We start from the raw sequence: 18,777 nt of genomic DNA on the forward strand, positions 1-18,777 counted from the left end.
TTTCTGTTTTTAACTATAATATCGACCATAAGTGTTTGTCAGGGTATTGATTGTTTACACTGGAAAAGTCTGAATTTTTATGTAAAAGATCAAATCGGAAGTAATTTTGGGTTCACACATTATATTCATCATTAAGGACAGAACTTTCAATGTCAATCTTTAATAATTATTTCCTAAACAAACATTCATAAAAAAAAAAATACATTTTGATAAATGTAAAATGTTAGTATTCTTCAAATTAAAGGCTTTTTATAAATGTATAAAACACATTTTCTTGATGATCATGGACACTTCATTGAAAAGGGACTTTTCACCTTTTTTTTTGTCTCTCTAGACTTTGCTGAAAGACAAATAAAAAAAACGGTAACAATCTACCACTTCTTCATTGAACAATCTCAGAATAACCCATCTGTGTTCAGGGGGAACCTGTTGTGCCTGTTGTCGTTGCTGTTCAGACTTTTTAAAGCACATCGGACACAGACGGTCCGCCTCCTTCTATAGTTACTGTGCGTTCAAGTGCTGTCTGAATAATCGGAAAAATATGTTTTAAAATTAAGTCAGAACAAGAAAACCAAGTTCGAATACATTGTATTCTTTTTCTTATGACATTTAAAAATTGTTGAACAAAGTAATGGTAGCTTTGTGGTAAAATCTTAATTGGCTTATTGTGATAATGTACTTACTCCCTTACATTATATAGACTAATGGGTATATATTGTCAATGCAAGTTGCTGTACAGTTACCATTTCGTAACAAATATTAGAATACATCTACAAATTAGTAAAGTGACTTTCTAACTTCATGCTGCCTCCGTGTGCGCCTTGGAAATGTCCTACTTCCCAGTTGTGCAGTCGTAATGACGACATACACATATTCAAGTGCTCTGGTTGGAGAAAAAAAAGCAACAAAGTAGAAGTAAGGTTGTTTTTTTAGTGGCTGCTGTTTAATTATCAAAGGGAGAGAAAATATGGCTATTTTTATTGTTTTAAAAATACTCAGATAGGCCTACGGCTTTATTGAAATATATGTGGCAGATAAATGGCTGAATACTTTCTTGGCTAGCTAGTTTTATTATTCAAATTAGGCTTGTTAGGATGTGTGTGTGTGTGTGTGTTATTCCTGTTCCTGTTGTTTTCAGTGAATAAGGCCTTAAGTTGTTAATATACTGGCCTGGCATGCGTCATGGTTAAGAATTTGCTATAGCTGTTGCTCAGTTGGTAGAGTCCTTGCCTCTGAACCAGAAGGTCAAGGGTTCAATCCCCAGCTGAGCAACATGTCCAATGTGTCTTTGGGCAAGACACTTAACCACGAATTGCTTCAGTGGTGGTGTATGAATGGGATTAGTTACTTCTGATGTATGATACTACATAGCGATCACTACCATCAGTGTGTGAATGTGTAGGTGTGACATGCAGTGTGAAAGTGCTTTGAGTAGTCTGAAGACTAGAAAAGCACTATTTAAGCTCAAGTCCATTTACCATTTACAGCTAATAAATGCATATACTAAAATGGGCAACTAATAAAAATATGATGGCTAATATGAACAAAATGTATAATTTTGAAACGTGAATTGTTGACACTGTTTCCCAACTTTCTGACATTTTGCTGCCCTGAAACTTCACATAAGTAAGTTTCAAACTTCGGTAACTTCGGTAACACTTGCAATTTGGACTTTGGGGGGGTTTGTATGCTCATTACTCGGTATTACGGTAAATACGATATTTCCAATGAGCACATGAACGCAGCATGAGACACTTCGAGCATCTGAGGAGAACTTGAACGCAACATTAACCAGTCAGTCAGCAGTGGAGGTTCATTTACTGTCAAAGACTTCTGCTACAAAGTGTCCGGAGACTGTAACAACACAGGTGAACTCCTCAGTGAGGTTTGACTGTTCAACTCAGTTTTTAATCAATCAGTCTCATGTAGATTTGTTTGGTTGACTTGATAACAGTGAACTGAAGAAACTCTAAAACAGGTAACTTCAGCTAACACTAGCTGCTATTTTTACCTCATGCTAAAACTACTGTGAACTAATGCGAACTAATTCTAACAAGTGGCGTAAGTTTACCGACTAGCGGAGGTGACTTTGTCGGCATGTGTTGTCGTTGTGTTGGGCTGTAACAATACGTAAGCGCTTGATGTTATTATCGTGTAAAATGAAGAGTTTTAGCAGCTTTAAGTGGCTTAAAGTAGCCGTGTGAATAGTGACAGGTAATGCAATGTGCACACCTGGAGTTTTATGTTCCCCTCAGGCTGACAGAGTTCTTCACAAGGGGGTAAGGTCACAACACAAACACCGTTTCCTTGACAACAATGCGGAAGTTTCAAGTGGGTACACCCTGTATTAAGGATGTCAAAAATGTCGGTACTTTTCGACACCATGTGTTTTTAAACGATACTTTCTCCGATGAAGATATTATCGAAAATTGCCGAAATGTATAATTTCCTGCACACTGTCTAAATTGCACAAATAGGTTGTGCAAATCAATTTGTGAATTTTAGACAGGATCCAGGAGTTTGCTTGCAATTTTTTGGTTATTGGAAACAAGAACGTTCTCAATGGGAGTCTGGGATATCTTTTTTTGTTGCCATGGAATCAAAACAGGTATATCGTATAGTACAGAAGTTTAAAATCCATACTTGTGAATACCTGACCCTGTCCTGTCCATTTCAGCTGTGAGAGAACAAAGTTGTGGAGTTTTGTGTTGTCAGAACTAAAGTTGTCATGATTTCAATTCTTTATGCTTTTTGATCGTGGAATAAATATCTAATATCCAAAGTGTCCCATGCATAGGTTTATAAAAAGGTCTTGACGCAAAACAAAACAAATGTCCAAAATGAAATCACTTTTGGTGACATATCTGTATAATGCAAAGCAATGAAGCAGACAGATGACGATGATATGAAATGATGAGATAAGAACCGTGTGTTCCCAACACGTATGCCATCTGACTTCTTGTTCACACATGACTTATAAACACCAAACAAAACCATCTGACAACCACCAAACCATTTTAAATTAAATGCATGATTATACACACATGAAATTGACTAGATACTACGTCTTAAATGTTCAATCTCTCTTTATATAAATGATACAAAGTATAGAAAAGTGAAACGAAAAGGTCATATTTTAAACTGAAAGCTGCTCTCATGAGGGAGAGAGACCACTGTTTAAATTAAGACGGTGTGCAGGAGTTTGCCTGGAATCTTTGGTGATTAGGTTCATCGGGGCGGCAGTAGCTCAGTCTGTAGGGACTTGGGTTTGGCACCGGAGGGTCGCCATTTCAAGCCCTGGCATGGACCAAGTCTGGAAATTGGCCTGGTAGCTGGAGAGGTGCCAGTCCACCTACTGAGCACTGTCGAGGTGCCCTTGAGCAAGGCACCGAACCCCAGAACTGCTCTGGAGTGCTCGCTGTGGGCAGCCCCATCACTCTGACACCTCTACATTAATGCATGTCTATAGGATCCTGTTTGTGCATGTGTGTAATTCTCCCTATGTCTGTGTAGCATTTTCATTAAACAGTGTAAAACCAAATTTCCCCTCGGGAGGTTAATAAAGTATAAATAATTATTATGCAATTACAAAACAACAAATTATGCTATATAGGGTACCAGTTCTGCTGAAATAGGCCAACATCTGTTTTGTTCATGCTTGTAGTTACTATTTACATCTAAAGAGTCTGTGCTCTTGATCTCATTGTTAAATGTGTTAAATAATTTGTAACCTATAAAATGATACAGCCTGAGTAATGTTTGTTTGTACTGTAATGTTATATAAAGGTTGTCAGAATTTCCAATACTTTTCGATACCACAGGTTTTAAAGTGAGACTCCCTGTGAAGGTCAAATACTGACGATTCTAACCTCCTTTTGACCCCTCATAGAGAACATGTTGATGTCACTCACAAACAGACAGTGAAGGTACAGAAACGTTGCTCACCGTATTTGTGCTATTAAGACAAAACAAGAAATTATAGAAGCCTATTGACTTCTATTTTTTTTTTTTGCTGTGGTATTGAAACAGGTATATAGTTAGATTTTTACTAGAATGGTATGAAAGTTTAAAATTCTGGTATCATAACAACCTTAATGTCACATTAATTATGTATCCAGGGGTCCTAAAGTGGAGCATTAAAGCCCAGGTGATAGCGCAGATTTGTGGGACCAGAGTAAAGTCCAGACTGAAGGAAACATGTCCACAGATCAGGAGCCGACGTTCACAGTGAAGCTGCTGCAGCTGCTGCTGCTCTCCACCTACTGGGGGATGCAGATCTGGGTCACCTTTATTTCAAGTGAGTACACACACACACTCACTCACTCACTCACTCACTCACTCACTCACTCACTCACTCACTCACTCACTCACTCTCACTCTCTGAATGTGCCTCAGTGATTGGACTGCAGTGTGTGATCATTGCATGTGGTATTTTGATAGAATTTCCCAGAATGTTTTTCTCAGTGTTAACAGGACCTAATTGAATCATCTCCTGCAGTTTTTTTATGGTTGAATTTATACTTACATCATGAACTTGGCTCACTTATGTTATGACATAGTCACGAAGTTTATACAATTTCCAAATAGTTGCATGATGAGTCAATTTTCCGTTTTCTTTTATGATGGTAAAACATATTTGCAAGTTTCTGCTTCTGAAATGTAATGATTTAAAACTTTTGTTATTTCTGACAGTAAATGAAAAGCCACTGGGTGTGAGACAGTTGCTCAAACATTTTCAGAGTTGTTAAAGTTTTATAGACCTAACAGTTTTGTCATGAATTATCTGTAGAGTTATCTATGATGGAAACAATCTCAAAGCCTGCAGGCTGTGAAGTTGATGTTGAACCCAGTTCATTCATTGCAACAACAAAGCCAGATTTGACCCCAAACACTTTTTTGTGATGTTGCTGTTTTGGTTCCATACATCTGAAGCTTTATTCATGCACATTTTTAGATCTTTAAGAACTATGAGTTGATAATAATTATTGAGAAAAGTTAACATGTTTATATAATCAAGAACACTAAGCAATCCTGACATCGAAATAATATGAGTCTCATTGACCAAGTTCAGTGACAGGTCACCGGGAATGACTTCTGTTAACCTTCTATTTTTCTCAATTATTTAAATCAAGCGATGACTGTAAGACAGGCATTTTAAAGAAACACTATCCTGGGGGTCCATGTAGTTCTGATTAGTTGTTGTGTTTCTTGTGCTCAGGTTTTGTGATGGACAACCACCTGAACAGACACACGTACGGCTTCATCCAGAGCCGTCTCGTACCGTTCTACCTCCACCTGGGATCAGCCTGTGCCTTCATTAACCTCACCATTTTCGCTGTGTATCATCCCAGCGAGCTGTTGGACGACAGAGAGGCCTTCCAGGTGTGTGTTTGCTCCACACCACGCTGCATAAAACAGCTCAAAATATTTCTTTAACCCCTGACCCTGCTGTCCCTGCAGATCTTCATCTTCTTCGTGTCGGTGACTGTGGCGGCTATAAACGCTCAGTGGTTCGGCCAGATGACATCAGAGATCATGGCAGACATGCACCTGATTGAGCAGGCGTGCGGTTTGGGTCAAGACATCGGGCTGTCATCGAACAGAGAAGCTTACGCCAAGCTGTGTGAGACAGACGTGAAGTACCGCTACCTGAGCAGCCGTCTGTGGCTCTACAGATTTCTGTCGTCGCTCTGTAACCTCTGCTGCATCGGCTGCAACTTCTACAGCCTCTGTTTCATGGCCGAGAACCTGAGCACGCTCTGAGACTGACACACAGCAGCCGGACTGCCACCACAAATCACTCCCTCGCAAACCTACACACTCGTTCTTTTATATCAAAGTGGTAAGTTATATATTTAAGTCTGTCCCTCTCTCTGTGCCTTATTTGATACAATTCATGATGTTATGTGCCTCAGGGAATAATGAAAGAACCGCATCCATGCCCATACTTCGGGAGATAAATCTGTTTGTGCAGTGAGTCATGTGTCACCTTTCACCCAGTGTGTGTGTGTGTGTGAGCCTGCTGGCACCCTTGAGTTCTCTCTTTACCATAAACTTCAGGAGGAGGATTTTAATACCTTTGTATTTGCAGGAGCAGAACCCGTTCCAATGCTCTGCACCTTTTTGTATGTAACACACAGAAAGACACCTTAAAGGACACAGCCCCACACTGATCAGTCCTGCTTGGCTTGTTTGGTTGGAGTTCTAATACCTCCTGTGCAGCGCCGTGTCACAGGTTTGTCTGGCTCTCCTTCAGCTCTCCTGCTTTCTGCAGGTATGAAGGCAGAGTCTAAACAGCTCCAGCTCATTGATCTGCATATTTGAAGATTTGTTTTGCACAGCAACAGCTCCTACGTTGGTCTCATTTCCAACAGCTTCAGTGTTCTAGAGTTTTAGATCAAAATGTCGAAACAACAAAGACCATGTCACTGTGTGTTAACACAGTGTAAACGCAAACACAATGCAATACACACTTATTTAAAAACCCTTAACCTCCGACCAGTTTTAATCTATCTTAAATTAAAAAGACAGTTTTGTTCATGAACATATGGAAGCTTTATTTAGATGTGAAATCATGGAAGTCCGTTTGAACGGTGTTGGATTATATTTATTTCAGTCTCTGATCATGTTGGAGATAATGGGTTTTAACTGTTGTTGTTGTGGGTTTGAGTGAAACTGAGTGTACTGCTCAGGTCACAGATCGGTACAGTTAGTGGTAGTTTAAAGGTGGATTGTTTCTACATGTATGATCTGTTTTTGTATTAAAACATGGTATCTTTCACTTCTGTCTTTGTCATCTTCTTCCTGTTATCAATATTTGCTTAGGATTGCAGTAAATGGTAACTTCATCATGCTATTCCCATGGAGAGGGGATATGAAAGCTTTGAATTTGAAGCATAATTTTTTTTACTTATTATCTTCAACTTTTCTTACTCAGTCATGTCAGGTGACAGGGCGCCCCCTATGGATGGCTGGCACCCCTAGCATTTGCAGAGACGTGTTGATGATGCTGAGGCTGAGCGAACAGCACAAAGAGAGACTCTAATGTGACTGTTTACATCAGAAACTTCAAACGTCTGTCACTTTTCAAAGGGCTTCATTCAGTTTGACAGTTTAAAACATTTTAATGTTAAATTGTGTGATTGAGACATTAAGAGTTTTGAGTACAGTGGCCCTACAGGTCAACTGCTGAAAGATTTCCCTGAACGCAACAGTATTTGAGGCACTTTAGCATTGCTTTCTAATATCCAAAATTAAAAAATCAAGATATTTATTATTTAATTTTGAATATCCTACAAGAAAATGAAAAGCAACTCCAGGTCCCGATTCTTTGATGTATATGTTTACCCCCTTTCTCTTTCCAAAATAAATACATTCTGTGTAGTAGAGACAAAGAAGTGATGACATCTTATTCAGATACAAGCATCTTTAGTGTTACTCTGTAAAATGTAGAAAAATCAACATTTGGAGTAAATGACTTTGAGAGACTCAAAAGTCACTTGTATGACATGATTTGGTTTCAGGTTCTCGTCTCTCCATTACTAATAAAAATGTCATCAGAAATATAGCCTTATAAATGTTATGCCAGCCTTTAGTAGCTTTTTCAAAGCATCTCTCTTCATGTTTCCTATTTTTATTTGGTAAGTTAAACGTGTAGATCACAAACTGTTATAAAAGTGCAAATTGCATGCACAAGGCATAAATATCCCAGAATTATGGGAAATGCAGTTTTAAATAACTGTGCGCCTGTAGGGGGGGTCTAATGCTTTGAATGAGCTGGTCGGACAGAAGGGGGAGCCACTGCTCTATAAAATCAGCAGCACGTGTAGAGCTTCAGCTACAGAATTATTTGAATTTTTAATTAATAGTAGAGTAATACAGAACAATCTATGAAAACGTTTGTTTAAGCAGAGGCTTCATCTTGAAATGATTAATGCTAAAACCACAAAAAACTTTTAACAGATTTTCTTTTAATGTAAAAATACAGCATTACTAGAAATCCATGGTTACTGTTTTAGACGAGCATCAACAGTTCACGAGCCGCTCCACCTACAAAATGAATATTAGTCTAAAAAAGTAATAAATATAAAACCATGTTGATAAAAATGTAAAAAAAAAAACAAGTCTTGTACCTGACTATTAAAAATTTTGAAATGTTTCTCTTTTATAATACTTGAAAAACCTGAAATATAATCTCAGGGAAGTTCAATAATCTCAAGCGTGAATGTAACAGGACCACAGTCTCACCTTCAGCAGGCGTCGCTTCAGTTCAAAGTGCCAGAACATCAAGAAACATAAATCTACGGAGCCCCTGACAAGGACTGGAAAAAAAACAAAACATAATAATATCTGGTGCGTAACAGAAAATAAACCATGCTCATGAGAAAATTTGATGTGCTCACTTGGAACTCTTTGAGATATCTCAGAGGAAACTCTCTGGTGCACACGCACTACTTTCTAGTGATCCAGATGTTAATATGTCTTAACAGAGATTTTCTGTCGCTCACCTGAAACATATTTTCCCCCCCATGTCCCCTTAGGGCCTCCGTATAAAACAAATGATTCCCCTTTTATGAGAATTAAACGAAAAGTTCTGTTAGTTCATTCTGCATAGAGCCACACTGAGCTTCCTGTGATACTGAGGGAGCAAAACGTAAACTGTAATGTGGAATCAGCTCCCACACAGAGGCACACCTGACAGACCAACACACAAACACTTTGGTTGTTTGAAAGATGAAGTTACATCACTGTAAGTCACAAACTTCTGCAGTGTGCACAAAAAAAGGTAAAGAAACAACAGACAATGAGCGTGTCAGTGCAGCTCTGCTTTAAAGGCATCTAAAGTTACATTCCCTGTAAACAGCAAACCAGAAAAGGCAGAAAAATAAGGATTGTGCCTTTAAATAACCTTTATGTTCACTGATTCCAGCTGTTCATTATATCAGCCCAACCACATGAAATGTTGTCATATAAATACAGTTTCCCCTCATATACAATATTAAAATACAAATATTCATAAAGAAAACATCGGCTAAAGATTCACCCATAATTCCCTCTGGAGGGTTCGTAACCATGGCAGCAGCAGGGGAGGCGGAGTGACGGCGAAGGTGCAGAGCCGCTCCCATCACGTCCTGCTCAAATACTCCATAAATAAACTTTAAGATACAGTTTTGTGTTCGTCAGAGTGAACATTTAAAATCCAGTGTCTCTGTCATACGACAACCTTCCCCTTGATGTCCAGCTTTGCGGTGTCGCTCGCTTTGTTGGTCTGCTCCTCGGTCAGGGTGATGTACGAGTACACCAGGCTGCCCGCAATACTGCCCCAAAAACACACAGATTTAGGTTCTCAAAATGTTCAATACTTTATGATACTGCATGTTTCAAAACAAACAATCTGTTATTGATAATAATGAAAAGAATTAAAGGCTGGAAAAAAAACTTCTGATCTTCAGTCATACAAGTACAGTATGGAAGAGCAGTACATTCACCCAAGAGAAAAAATAGGCACATCATCTCGTAATTATGAGATCATTTCTTTTAATTACGAGATCAGAATCTCATTCATACAAGATCAAGGATCTTTTCAGCAGGATTGTGATAACTACAATCCAAAAATCACAGTCTCAATCTCAATCTCAATCCTACTCAAAAGATTTGATCAACACAAAGGAGGTTTGATCAGGATAAAAAACATGAATTGTTTTCCTGAATGTACCTGGTTTCATCAACCTTTATCGTTTTGAAAATGCCAGTTTCAAGATTTGATTTGGTCTGATAGCTTTATGTTCCGATTACTTCGGAGCTGTTCACACTGGTTTTAATTTCACATCTATGATTTCATGTGTGAGAGGCTATAAAAAATAACTTGCTGGATAATTAAACTTGCCCAATGTGTTGTTTCAGTCAGTAAGAAGCTGAACATTTTGCAGCACATCATTAGTCATAGGATCCATCACATTTCACAACATGACCCAGCAGGCAGTTTGAAATTCTTGCAGCTGATTGGCTCTTTAGTATCAGCCATGTGTCAGCACTGCTCTTCCTCATTTGAAGAAAAACCAACAGAGTTGATCATTTCAGTGAGGAAACAAACTGTTTGTCTAAGCAGAAAGAAGAACCATATCCACCTAAAATGCTCCATGCTTGTATTGAATATGTGATTCATGAGGCTTATAATGAGCAGCTCCGTGGACAAACAACAGATCCTCTGCATCAATATTAACCACAGTGAACTTGGCACAGCTGAGTTGATCAAGAAATTAAAAAGAGCCCACCACATTAAAACTGACAAGCTCCTAGTTTTTTAAACCATTAATTATTTTGTCATGTCGTAAAAAGAAATCAAAATATTTGCAATCTTCTTTCCGTGTCCCATCACAGCGGGAAATGTTCCCCTAAGGAATTCTGAGGTTTCAGGACATAAAAAGGACAACTCAGAAGTCAGAGTGTAATGATTTAAACCTATCAGAGAAGGAGAGCGAAGCAGCAAAGTCTGACGCCATGATGACAGTTCACTTCATATCACTGCTGCGTGTAACTGGACGTATTCACTGTATGAGACACACGAGTGGTTAAGAACATATTTGCCAGCACAAATATCAAACCAGTCACATGATTTAGACGTCATCACCCCCTCTCGCTCACCTATAGTGCTTTCACACTTGCATAAAAGATTTCGGTGTGAGCTGCATGTGTGAACACAAAAAGCCCCAAAAAATGTCTTTGACTGTATCCAGAGTTTCTGCGGCTAACCCTGGTACAATTTTACAGTGCACCAGTGATTGGTGCTCCGCTTTAGACCCAATCTGCTGTGTGAGTGTGATATTAGAGCATTCACAGGGAAATACATCTGTTAATTATTCCATACCTGATATTTAAACCTATGAAGTTTGTCCAGGAGAAGATGTAGTCTCCACTGAACACCATCCCGATGTACGTCACCAGCACATTCTGCATTAAGAGAAGACATTTATTAGCCGACCCGTTGGTGTGTTTGTGTATTCACCTGTTACCTTACATGACCTCTGCAGTTTACCTTGATGCAGCCGACGATCGTGGTTGTTAACGCAGAGTTGTATTGTGTACAGAGCACAGTGGAGTACATCAAGACAAACCTGTAAATCAACCATGTTATTGTATTGCATCAGCCAACTTTTATCAAAGCAGCCAGATTTCACAACGTTACACAATGCGAGTATGAACTAAACACAAAGAGTCACTGTGAGCCGAGAAGGTCTACAATCACAGATATCACAAAAAAACACCACACAGGCTTAGTTTGTTCCACATGTTCACTTTGCACACACACACACACACACACACACACACACACACACACACACACACACACACACACACACACACACACACACACACACACACACACACACACACACACACACACACACACACACACACACACACACACACACACACACACACACACACACACACACACACACACACACACACACACACACACACACACACACACACACACACACACACACACACACACACACACACACACACACACACACACACACACACACCTTACCCCATGATGCAGGAGAGGATGAACTGTGCGAGGAAAAGCATGTCTGACCATCCCTCATACTCCACCGCCTAACAGAGGAAACACAAAATCAGAACACAACAACTGTCACAGAATACACAAAGATCCCACATAGTTGGTTTAGTTTGTCCTCTCCAGAGGCAAGACATGACATTAAAAGAACAAGGCAGAAGTTGCAAATGAAGCTACAGAGCCTGCTATACATTGCAATAATCAGAATATTCGCCTTTATATCAATGCTTTGTGTAGTTTGATAGAATCACAATATTAACAAATCGCACTATTAGCATACATGCCGACTGTGGTCATGCACCGATCGCAAGTAATAAAGGTCACCACCCCTCCCACTCACTAGAGGTGAATTCTCCTGATTATATCCTACAGCGTTTTCACGTGAGCTCGCTCAGACTTCACCGGGAAAATTCTACTGTGGGGCTGGCTGGCAGGAAACACTCAGGATAAAAACTTTTGAGTTTTGTCCAAGTGTGAAAGCAGCTAGAGAGGTATCATCAGGAGTTTGTTTATTTAAGACTAGTTGTAATTACTGTTTCTTCTTGTCAACTTGTGTGTGTCATGTTTCAAGCTGTCTGGAAGGAAGACATGTTAAGGAAGTCCCTGAATGTTTAACCCGTGGCCCTGTTTTTACACCATTTGGGGTAAAAAAAAACAAAAAACAGAACAATGCAGTACAACCGGCCTTTTGAATATAATTTCAAGAGGAAGATTTATAATAAAAATAGTTAACAAATATTCCTCCTCATTTCTTAACCATCATGAGCTCAAAATGACTTCAAGCTCCTTACAGTGGCGATTAAAGTTGTCGGATAGCTACTCCAATATCGTTATCACAACACTGAACATCATAATTACAATCAAAGATTTTTCTCATCTCATGTAGATCGAGCCGAAAGTGCACTTACATAAACATTTGTGAAAACCCGAACTGTTATACATCTTCAAATTCATCAGGCGTTCCTGTAGCTTTAAAAGGTCTGGCTCTGTCCATACTGAGGTGATTTAACCAGCAGAGGTTGTAGTTTCTGCTGTAATAACTCTACTGGGTGTATAAAGGACGCTTTGTGCCTCTGAGGCTGCAGGGCCCCAGCTGGGCAAACCACAGAGTCTCTGCCAACACACACCAACATCACACTTACTGCACACACACATGCTGCTTACACATATGAACACTCACTGCTTCAGTTGTTCAAACTTCAATACTTCGATAAGTTTTGATTACACACAATACAATCTCTGTTTTTTAGTAACTAGAGCATCGATAAGTGACGAAGCTTTCAAAAAGAAAAAGAAACCTTCAGATCTTCAGCCATTTTCTTTCCCAAAGAGTAGAAAGAGTGCTCTTCTCTCGTTGGCTTGCAGCTTTTAGTTAAAATTATGAGTGAAGATTTCTGCAGTTTTTTAAAGCTTTGATACGACTGATCGTCAAAATAACTGAGACTATTATTTTAAAATACATGGTATCAAAAAAATGTTGACAAACTTAGAGCAGAATAGTCCACAGCAGTCTCCTCATCTTCAAATTAAAGGAGCACTGAATTCAATCATACAATTACCTAACTATATCATCAGACATTTAAAAAAAAAATGGATTCTTGTGGGAAATGGTTTATTTTTGTTTTCACCAGAGAAGGTAGGTGGTTTTAAGGTACCCACACACAGCCGTTTTGGATGCCCCTCGGTTTGCCAGATATGAGACCAGTTATCACAGCAAACAAACAGGTGCTGTACTGATGGAAGCGAAGCTCCAGATCTAAAAAGCTTTAGCATTTTTCTACTAAGCTCCATGATGTGTTAGCCATGACTGATGCAGAGCTGGCTAACACTGAAGTTTCTGTGTAGCATCGTCCTCCATATTTGTTTTTCTTCTGAAATTTGATTCACACAACTTTCTGTGAGATCTTGTGTCTGTGGAATCTTTACCTCAAACAGCATCTTTACTGAAACATTGCCAATGTCTTTGTGCAAAATTAGACAGAGTGCAGGGGTTTTCTTCCACTTTTGGTAATCTGTTATAAAGAACTTCTATTCTTTGTTAGATGTGACCCTAGTAAAAATCTAACGATCTTGATACCTGTTTTCTGAGTTGAAAAATTACTTTTTAAGATTATTTTAGTGTTTATAGTAAATACAAGCAAAACATTAGGGTCAAACTTCTCACCTTCTGCACATCTCCAGTCACATGAGCCAGCAGCAGAGTAGGAAGGATCATAAATAATGCATTATAATACAACAATCCATATTTCCCCAGCTCCTGTATATGAGAGAGAGAGACAGAGAGAGAGAGAGAGAGAGAGAGAGAGAGAGAGAGAGAGAGAGAGAGAGAGAGAGAGAGAGAGAGAGAGAGAGAGAGAGAGAGAGAGAGAGAGCATGGAAACAGATGGACAGGAAGGAACAGGGACATGAAACATAAGCAGAGCCAGAACACAGAGTTATTCACTCAGACTCTCACCGCATTCCTCACTAACTAACATACAGATGTCATGCAAGGCCACTATTCACTGCACGACCTGGAACCTCTGACTCTGCTGCTACACGTGCCTCCATCTTTCATCCCTCACACACAAACCACTCTGTGCTGCTGCATGTGAGGAGCTCTACAGTCATCACAGACTAAATGTGGACACAGTTCTGCCTCTGCTGTAATGTGAGATCAGAGCAGTCGGCTCATGTGACAGAAAAAAACACTAAAACAAGATACATGCTATAACTGGCTTGACTTGTGAAAATGAAGCTGTGATAAGATTTAATGCTGTTTAGAATCACAGCAGATTTATAAAGTGAAGATAAAATCAAGTTCAGTTGGAATAAAAGTCAGTGTTTTTGTACACTGAGTTCCTTTATGGCAGACTGAAGCTGAAGGACAGGTTTGGTCCTTGACATTCACCAACATCAGCTCAATGCCAAAAACAGCTCTAACCCAACAATGCTCACTATTCATCCAACTGCCCTGCCACATACCTTCGCATCTAATTTTTGTTTCACGTAGGCTCCGTTTGCTGCAGTCAGGACGTCGTTCATGAGGATGAAGATGTAACCTTGCACGTCGAAGGACAAGTCAGCACTGCGAACAGAAAGAAATGAAAGGAAGGTTTAGCATTTGGGATGCAATGATTCATCAGAGGCTGCAGGAGATGTTTGCAAAATCCTGCTTTAATGGATGTATAATTTAAACCATACAGCTGAGACAGAACTTCACTTACTCAGAAAAGTTTTAGGTTTTGAAGATCTCAGTTCAAATAGTTCAAATAACTTCTGGAGTGTAAGAGATATGTAATGTGTCTGCAATGTCTATAGTTTTGGATCAATTTGTTCTGTGTGTTTATAAAGCAGTTTTTGTGGAGTAAACCTTGTGTGATTGTTTAATTTTCAGATTTATGACACAAATTCAGGACTATATCTTACACAGGCTTCAGCTTAGGTTGTACAGATTTAGGGATGGTAAGTATTTTAAATGACTCCAAGAAAATGAAATCACAGCGTAAGACTGCAGGGCTTCAGGGGTTAGCTACAACATATGTGTAATGACCCTTCAGACAATATAACTGGAGTGAGGACATCTATCAGGGTTGGACGAGCCTTTGTAGTGCGGCTAAATCAGGTTTGGTTTACAGCCGGGGACACCTGGGCGCAGCAGGACTTACCTTGCAGCTATGAACGCCCCGAGGATCATCGTAAACACTGTCAGTTGCACCGGTCGCGAGAACTTCTTCCTGTGAGAGGTCAGAAAACAGCAGAGCAATGAAACTTAATCCAGCTGCTAATAAAAGCTCAAAGAAACCCGCTCAAAGAAAGCAGCTCAGTGTCCCAGTTAAGTGACAAAGAAAACTGGGTTATCAATGACATCGGGCAGAGGGAAAAAACCATCTCTGCACGGGAGTTATGTGGAATTCTTCTGACGATAAACTTCGGACAGACAGAATCAATAAACATAAATTAAACAGCCTATGACATGGCAAGAAACAGCCGGTCAGTTTCATGTGTTAGGGTGAAGTACAGAGGTACACGCCCACTTCCCAAAGCTTTGTTTGAGCTGCTGGCTTTAAGAGAGGGTGTCTGAGACAGTTTGCTGAGGGTGAACTTTTAGGGCCTGTGTCCACCTGGCGTTTTTCTGAGTGTCAGAATCTTTTTTCAATTGTTCCCAATGAAGAAACAGCGTTTGCATCAGCAGGCGACTATGTCACCGCCACTCTTTTCAACCAGCCTATCATATAGTAGATAGGTCGGATCGTGTTCTGTACCCCCATCCTCATGCTCCGTGTGTTATTGGAGCGGTGATAGCGGGGCCGTCATTATTGATAAGCTCGTCATCCAGACAAAGTAGGAATGAAAGCATCCTCTGTTTGATGCTCACAGTGAAGGAAAAACAAGACAACCTCAAGTATAGACTTCTGTGGACTATTCTGCTCAAAGGTTATCGACATTTTTAATAGTTCAAAACTGTTCGATATCACGTGTTTTGAAACAATGCAATCTGTTATTTTAATGATCAAAAGTAATGACAAGTACCAATACTTAAAAAACCCCACAGATGTTCAATATATTCTTAACCAAAAGCTGCCGAGAGAGAAAGAGAGAGCAGTCTAAATGTCACAACTTTGTACAGTGTAGACACCCCTTTGCTTTGAAGAGGACATGTGTGGACAGCCCTGTTCAGACTGCCGTTTCAAGGCGTAATACTTACGTCCCTGTGACGTGTCTTTAGTGAAACCTGCGGGGGAGAGCAACACTGTGTGTCTGACTGTGTGTATGTGGCACTCCTACAGTGCTCTCTCACATAATGCAATATGAATTCACATACTGGGACACCAATATTAGGCCACTGGGGAATTAATATAAATGTATAAAGACTTATGTAACCGCGAGAGAGCTTTGTTATGCTGCTGCTGCTGCTTTCACTCTGAAAAGGGCTGATCAATCTTTTTGAAAATACCTTGAAAACAAAAACATCATTGAAGGACTGCCAGCCTTTAAAAAACTATTCTTCAAACTTGGAACTACTTTGTTTAGTTTTTCTGTTTTAAATTAGATTTACTAAAAATAAAACTGGGTTAAAAATGTGTAATCAACAGACAATCAATAAAACATATATTAAAGTTAAACTATCTGATTTCTTCACCTCTGCCATCAACAGAATAACTTTTATTCTGGCAGCACCATCAAATTAAAGACAGTCATCATGTTTTTTTTTGTTGTAAACGTCCTGCCCTGAAGTGATGTAAAGTCTTACTTGAGCAGGAATCCTTCAGCCAGCATTGTGAACAAGATGGAGAACCTCCTGAGGACAGTAAACATGGGCAGGCTGGAGGGAGAGGACAGAAATCACATCATTAGCAGCCGTGCCCAATGAGCTCATTTCAAAGCTTCATTCTGAATCATCATTCAGCTGAAATGGTTCACAGACGAGGACTTACTTCAGCCTCTTAGTCCCAAACAGGCCAGTGATCTGGTTTCCCACATAGAGGAGAGGTAGAGGAAAACGTCTGCCGAACAAAGTAAAATATTGTTGATAAAGATCAAGAGGGGCGTCCTAGTTTGACAAAAACCGAGACTCCAGGCAGAAATTACTTTGTCACAAAGGTGGTTATTAACTTCCCTTGGCCTTCTTCTTCAGACTTTGTGTTTGCTCACAAAAAAAAAAAATGTGTAATTTGACTCTTTTGGCACAAAAAGCAACAATCTCGGGAACACCTGCTTCTGTCAGTGTTGTAAAGAAAAACAAACACTGCTACTTCAAATAAGGCAAGAGAGAATTTCTGCAGAAAAATGATCTTGTTATGCATAAATGAATGCCTATTTATTGTAACACTTGATGCTCTTTAGGTGCCTCTGTTCATTTCTCAAATGACAGGAGCTCTCAAACATTAAAGACAGAGATTATGTCAACAGTATCGTCAAGACATGTATTCTGCAAGTCTCCGCAAATATCAGATACTTGGATATAACTTCGGTTTTAGGTCCAAATCATAACAAGTACGGTAAATATTGATTACCCATAAGAGTTGACACAATACCAGAATTTTACTCTAGTAAAAATCAAATGACACAGTTAACTGGTTTTATACCCCGGCAACACAAAATATAACTCCTAGACACCCATTACTGGCCAATTTGTAGGAAATCATAGTCGTACTGGTTGTGTGCATACAATTTATGATTTTACAACAATCTCATGGAATAAATGTCACCTCCCCCTCCCACTTGCTTGAGATAAATTCCCCTGATTATATCTTGCTCTTTCTAACATTAGCTCATAGCTCATGATACATTCTTTTGCGAAAGTGTGACAGCACTATAAGTATAAAAGATCATCCAAAGTGTCTTTAGCTTCTGTTTTCAACATTTATAAAGGGGGATTATCTGCTGTGTGAAATTTCAAGTGTATTCAATAATGACAGGAGTAGGACAAGGGGTTAGATTTTCTTCAGCACTACTATAACTGGATGCATGTGTGTGTTCCCATGATGAAAATCTGCACAGCTTCTTTCCGCATCATGATGTATCAGATCAACAAGTTTCCATATCAAACACATTCCTAGAGCGGAGAATCTACTTCATTCACAGACAGAACAGTCAGAAAAATCAATGTGAACATAACCCGCTCCACTGAAATTCAGGTTTGCAGCATCAGGCTTTATATTTAGGTTGAACATGGCCTCTTCACACATTACACTGACTGTAGTGCACACGTCTGATTACATGATGTCGACTTTAAAGAGGTGAATGAAAAGTAAGGTGTGTTTTATCTCACCTTACGAGGTATGCTCTCATCACAGTCCGGAAGCTGATCACCCTCGCAGCCCTGCCCACCCACAGCACGACCACTGTGGCCAACATCTACACACACACACACACACACACACACACACACACACACACACACACACACACACACACACACACACACACACACACACACACAGAGAGACACATACACACACACACAGAGACACATACAAGTTTAATGAACGGATACCTGCCCTCAGTGTGTGTGTGTGTGTGTGTGTGTGTGTGTGTGTGTGTGTGTGTGTGTGTGTGTGTGTGTCTTAAAGGCGCTTAACTCACCTGTCCAATGCCCACACATATTGAAGACGGGAATCTGAACAGAAGAGATGATCTACTTTAGTCACAGTACAAACAAAGCTAACACATGTGATGCTAACATGCTATAACCTGTATTTAGATGC

At 39.6% G+C, this 18,777-nt stretch overlaps 2 protein-coding genes across 3 annotated transcripts; one reads left to right on the plus strand and one right to left on the minus strand.

Moving 5' to 3' along the window:
- Nucleotides 1–1,588: 1,588 nt before the first annotated feature.
- Nucleotides 1,589–6,781, plus strand: si:ch211-121a2.4 (transmembrane protein 205). 2 transcript variants are annotated; one of them, XM_020631886.3, is made up of 4 exons: nt 1,589–1,868; nt 4,119–4,297; nt 5,219–5,382; nt 5,461–6,781. In XM_020631886.3, the coding sequence occupies exons 2-4, from the start codon at nt 4,198–4,200 to the stop codon at nt 5,761–5,763; spliced, it is 567 nt and encodes a 188-aa protein (XP_020487542.1). In that variant the 5' UTR covers nt 1,589–1,868; nt 4,119–4,197; the 3' UTR covers nt 5,764–6,781. The 2 variants fall into 2 exon arrangements, with proteins under 2 accessions (XP_020487542.1, XP_020487541.1); XM_020631885.3 differs by having other exon boundaries at nt 1,601–1,978.
- Nucleotides 6,782–7,950: 1,169 nt separating this feature from the next.
- On the minus strand, nt 7,951–18,689 carry LOC109982566 (nucleotide sugar transporter SLC35D2; the record flags this gene model as incomplete). Its single annotated transcript, XM_065956041.1, is given in 11 exon segments — nt 7,951–9,317; nt 10,868–10,950; nt 11,036–11,114; nt 11,558–11,625; nt 13,752–13,844; nt 14,552–14,654; nt 15,235–15,303; nt 16,821–16,892; nt 17,005–17,073; nt 18,342–18,427; nt 18,656–18,689. Coding segments are annotated over 11 exon segments (862 nt in total), but the record flags the coding sequence as incomplete, so codon positions are not given.
- Between the last annotated feature and the right edge of the window lie 88 nt (nt 18,690–18,777).

Source organism: Labrus bergylta, chromosome 6 (genome assembly GCF_963930695.1).
Source record: "Labrus bergylta chromosome 6, fLabBer1.1, whole genome shotgun sequence".
Lineage (NCBI taxonomy): Eukaryota > Metazoa > Chordata > Actinopteri > Labriformes > Labridae > Labrus > Labrus bergylta.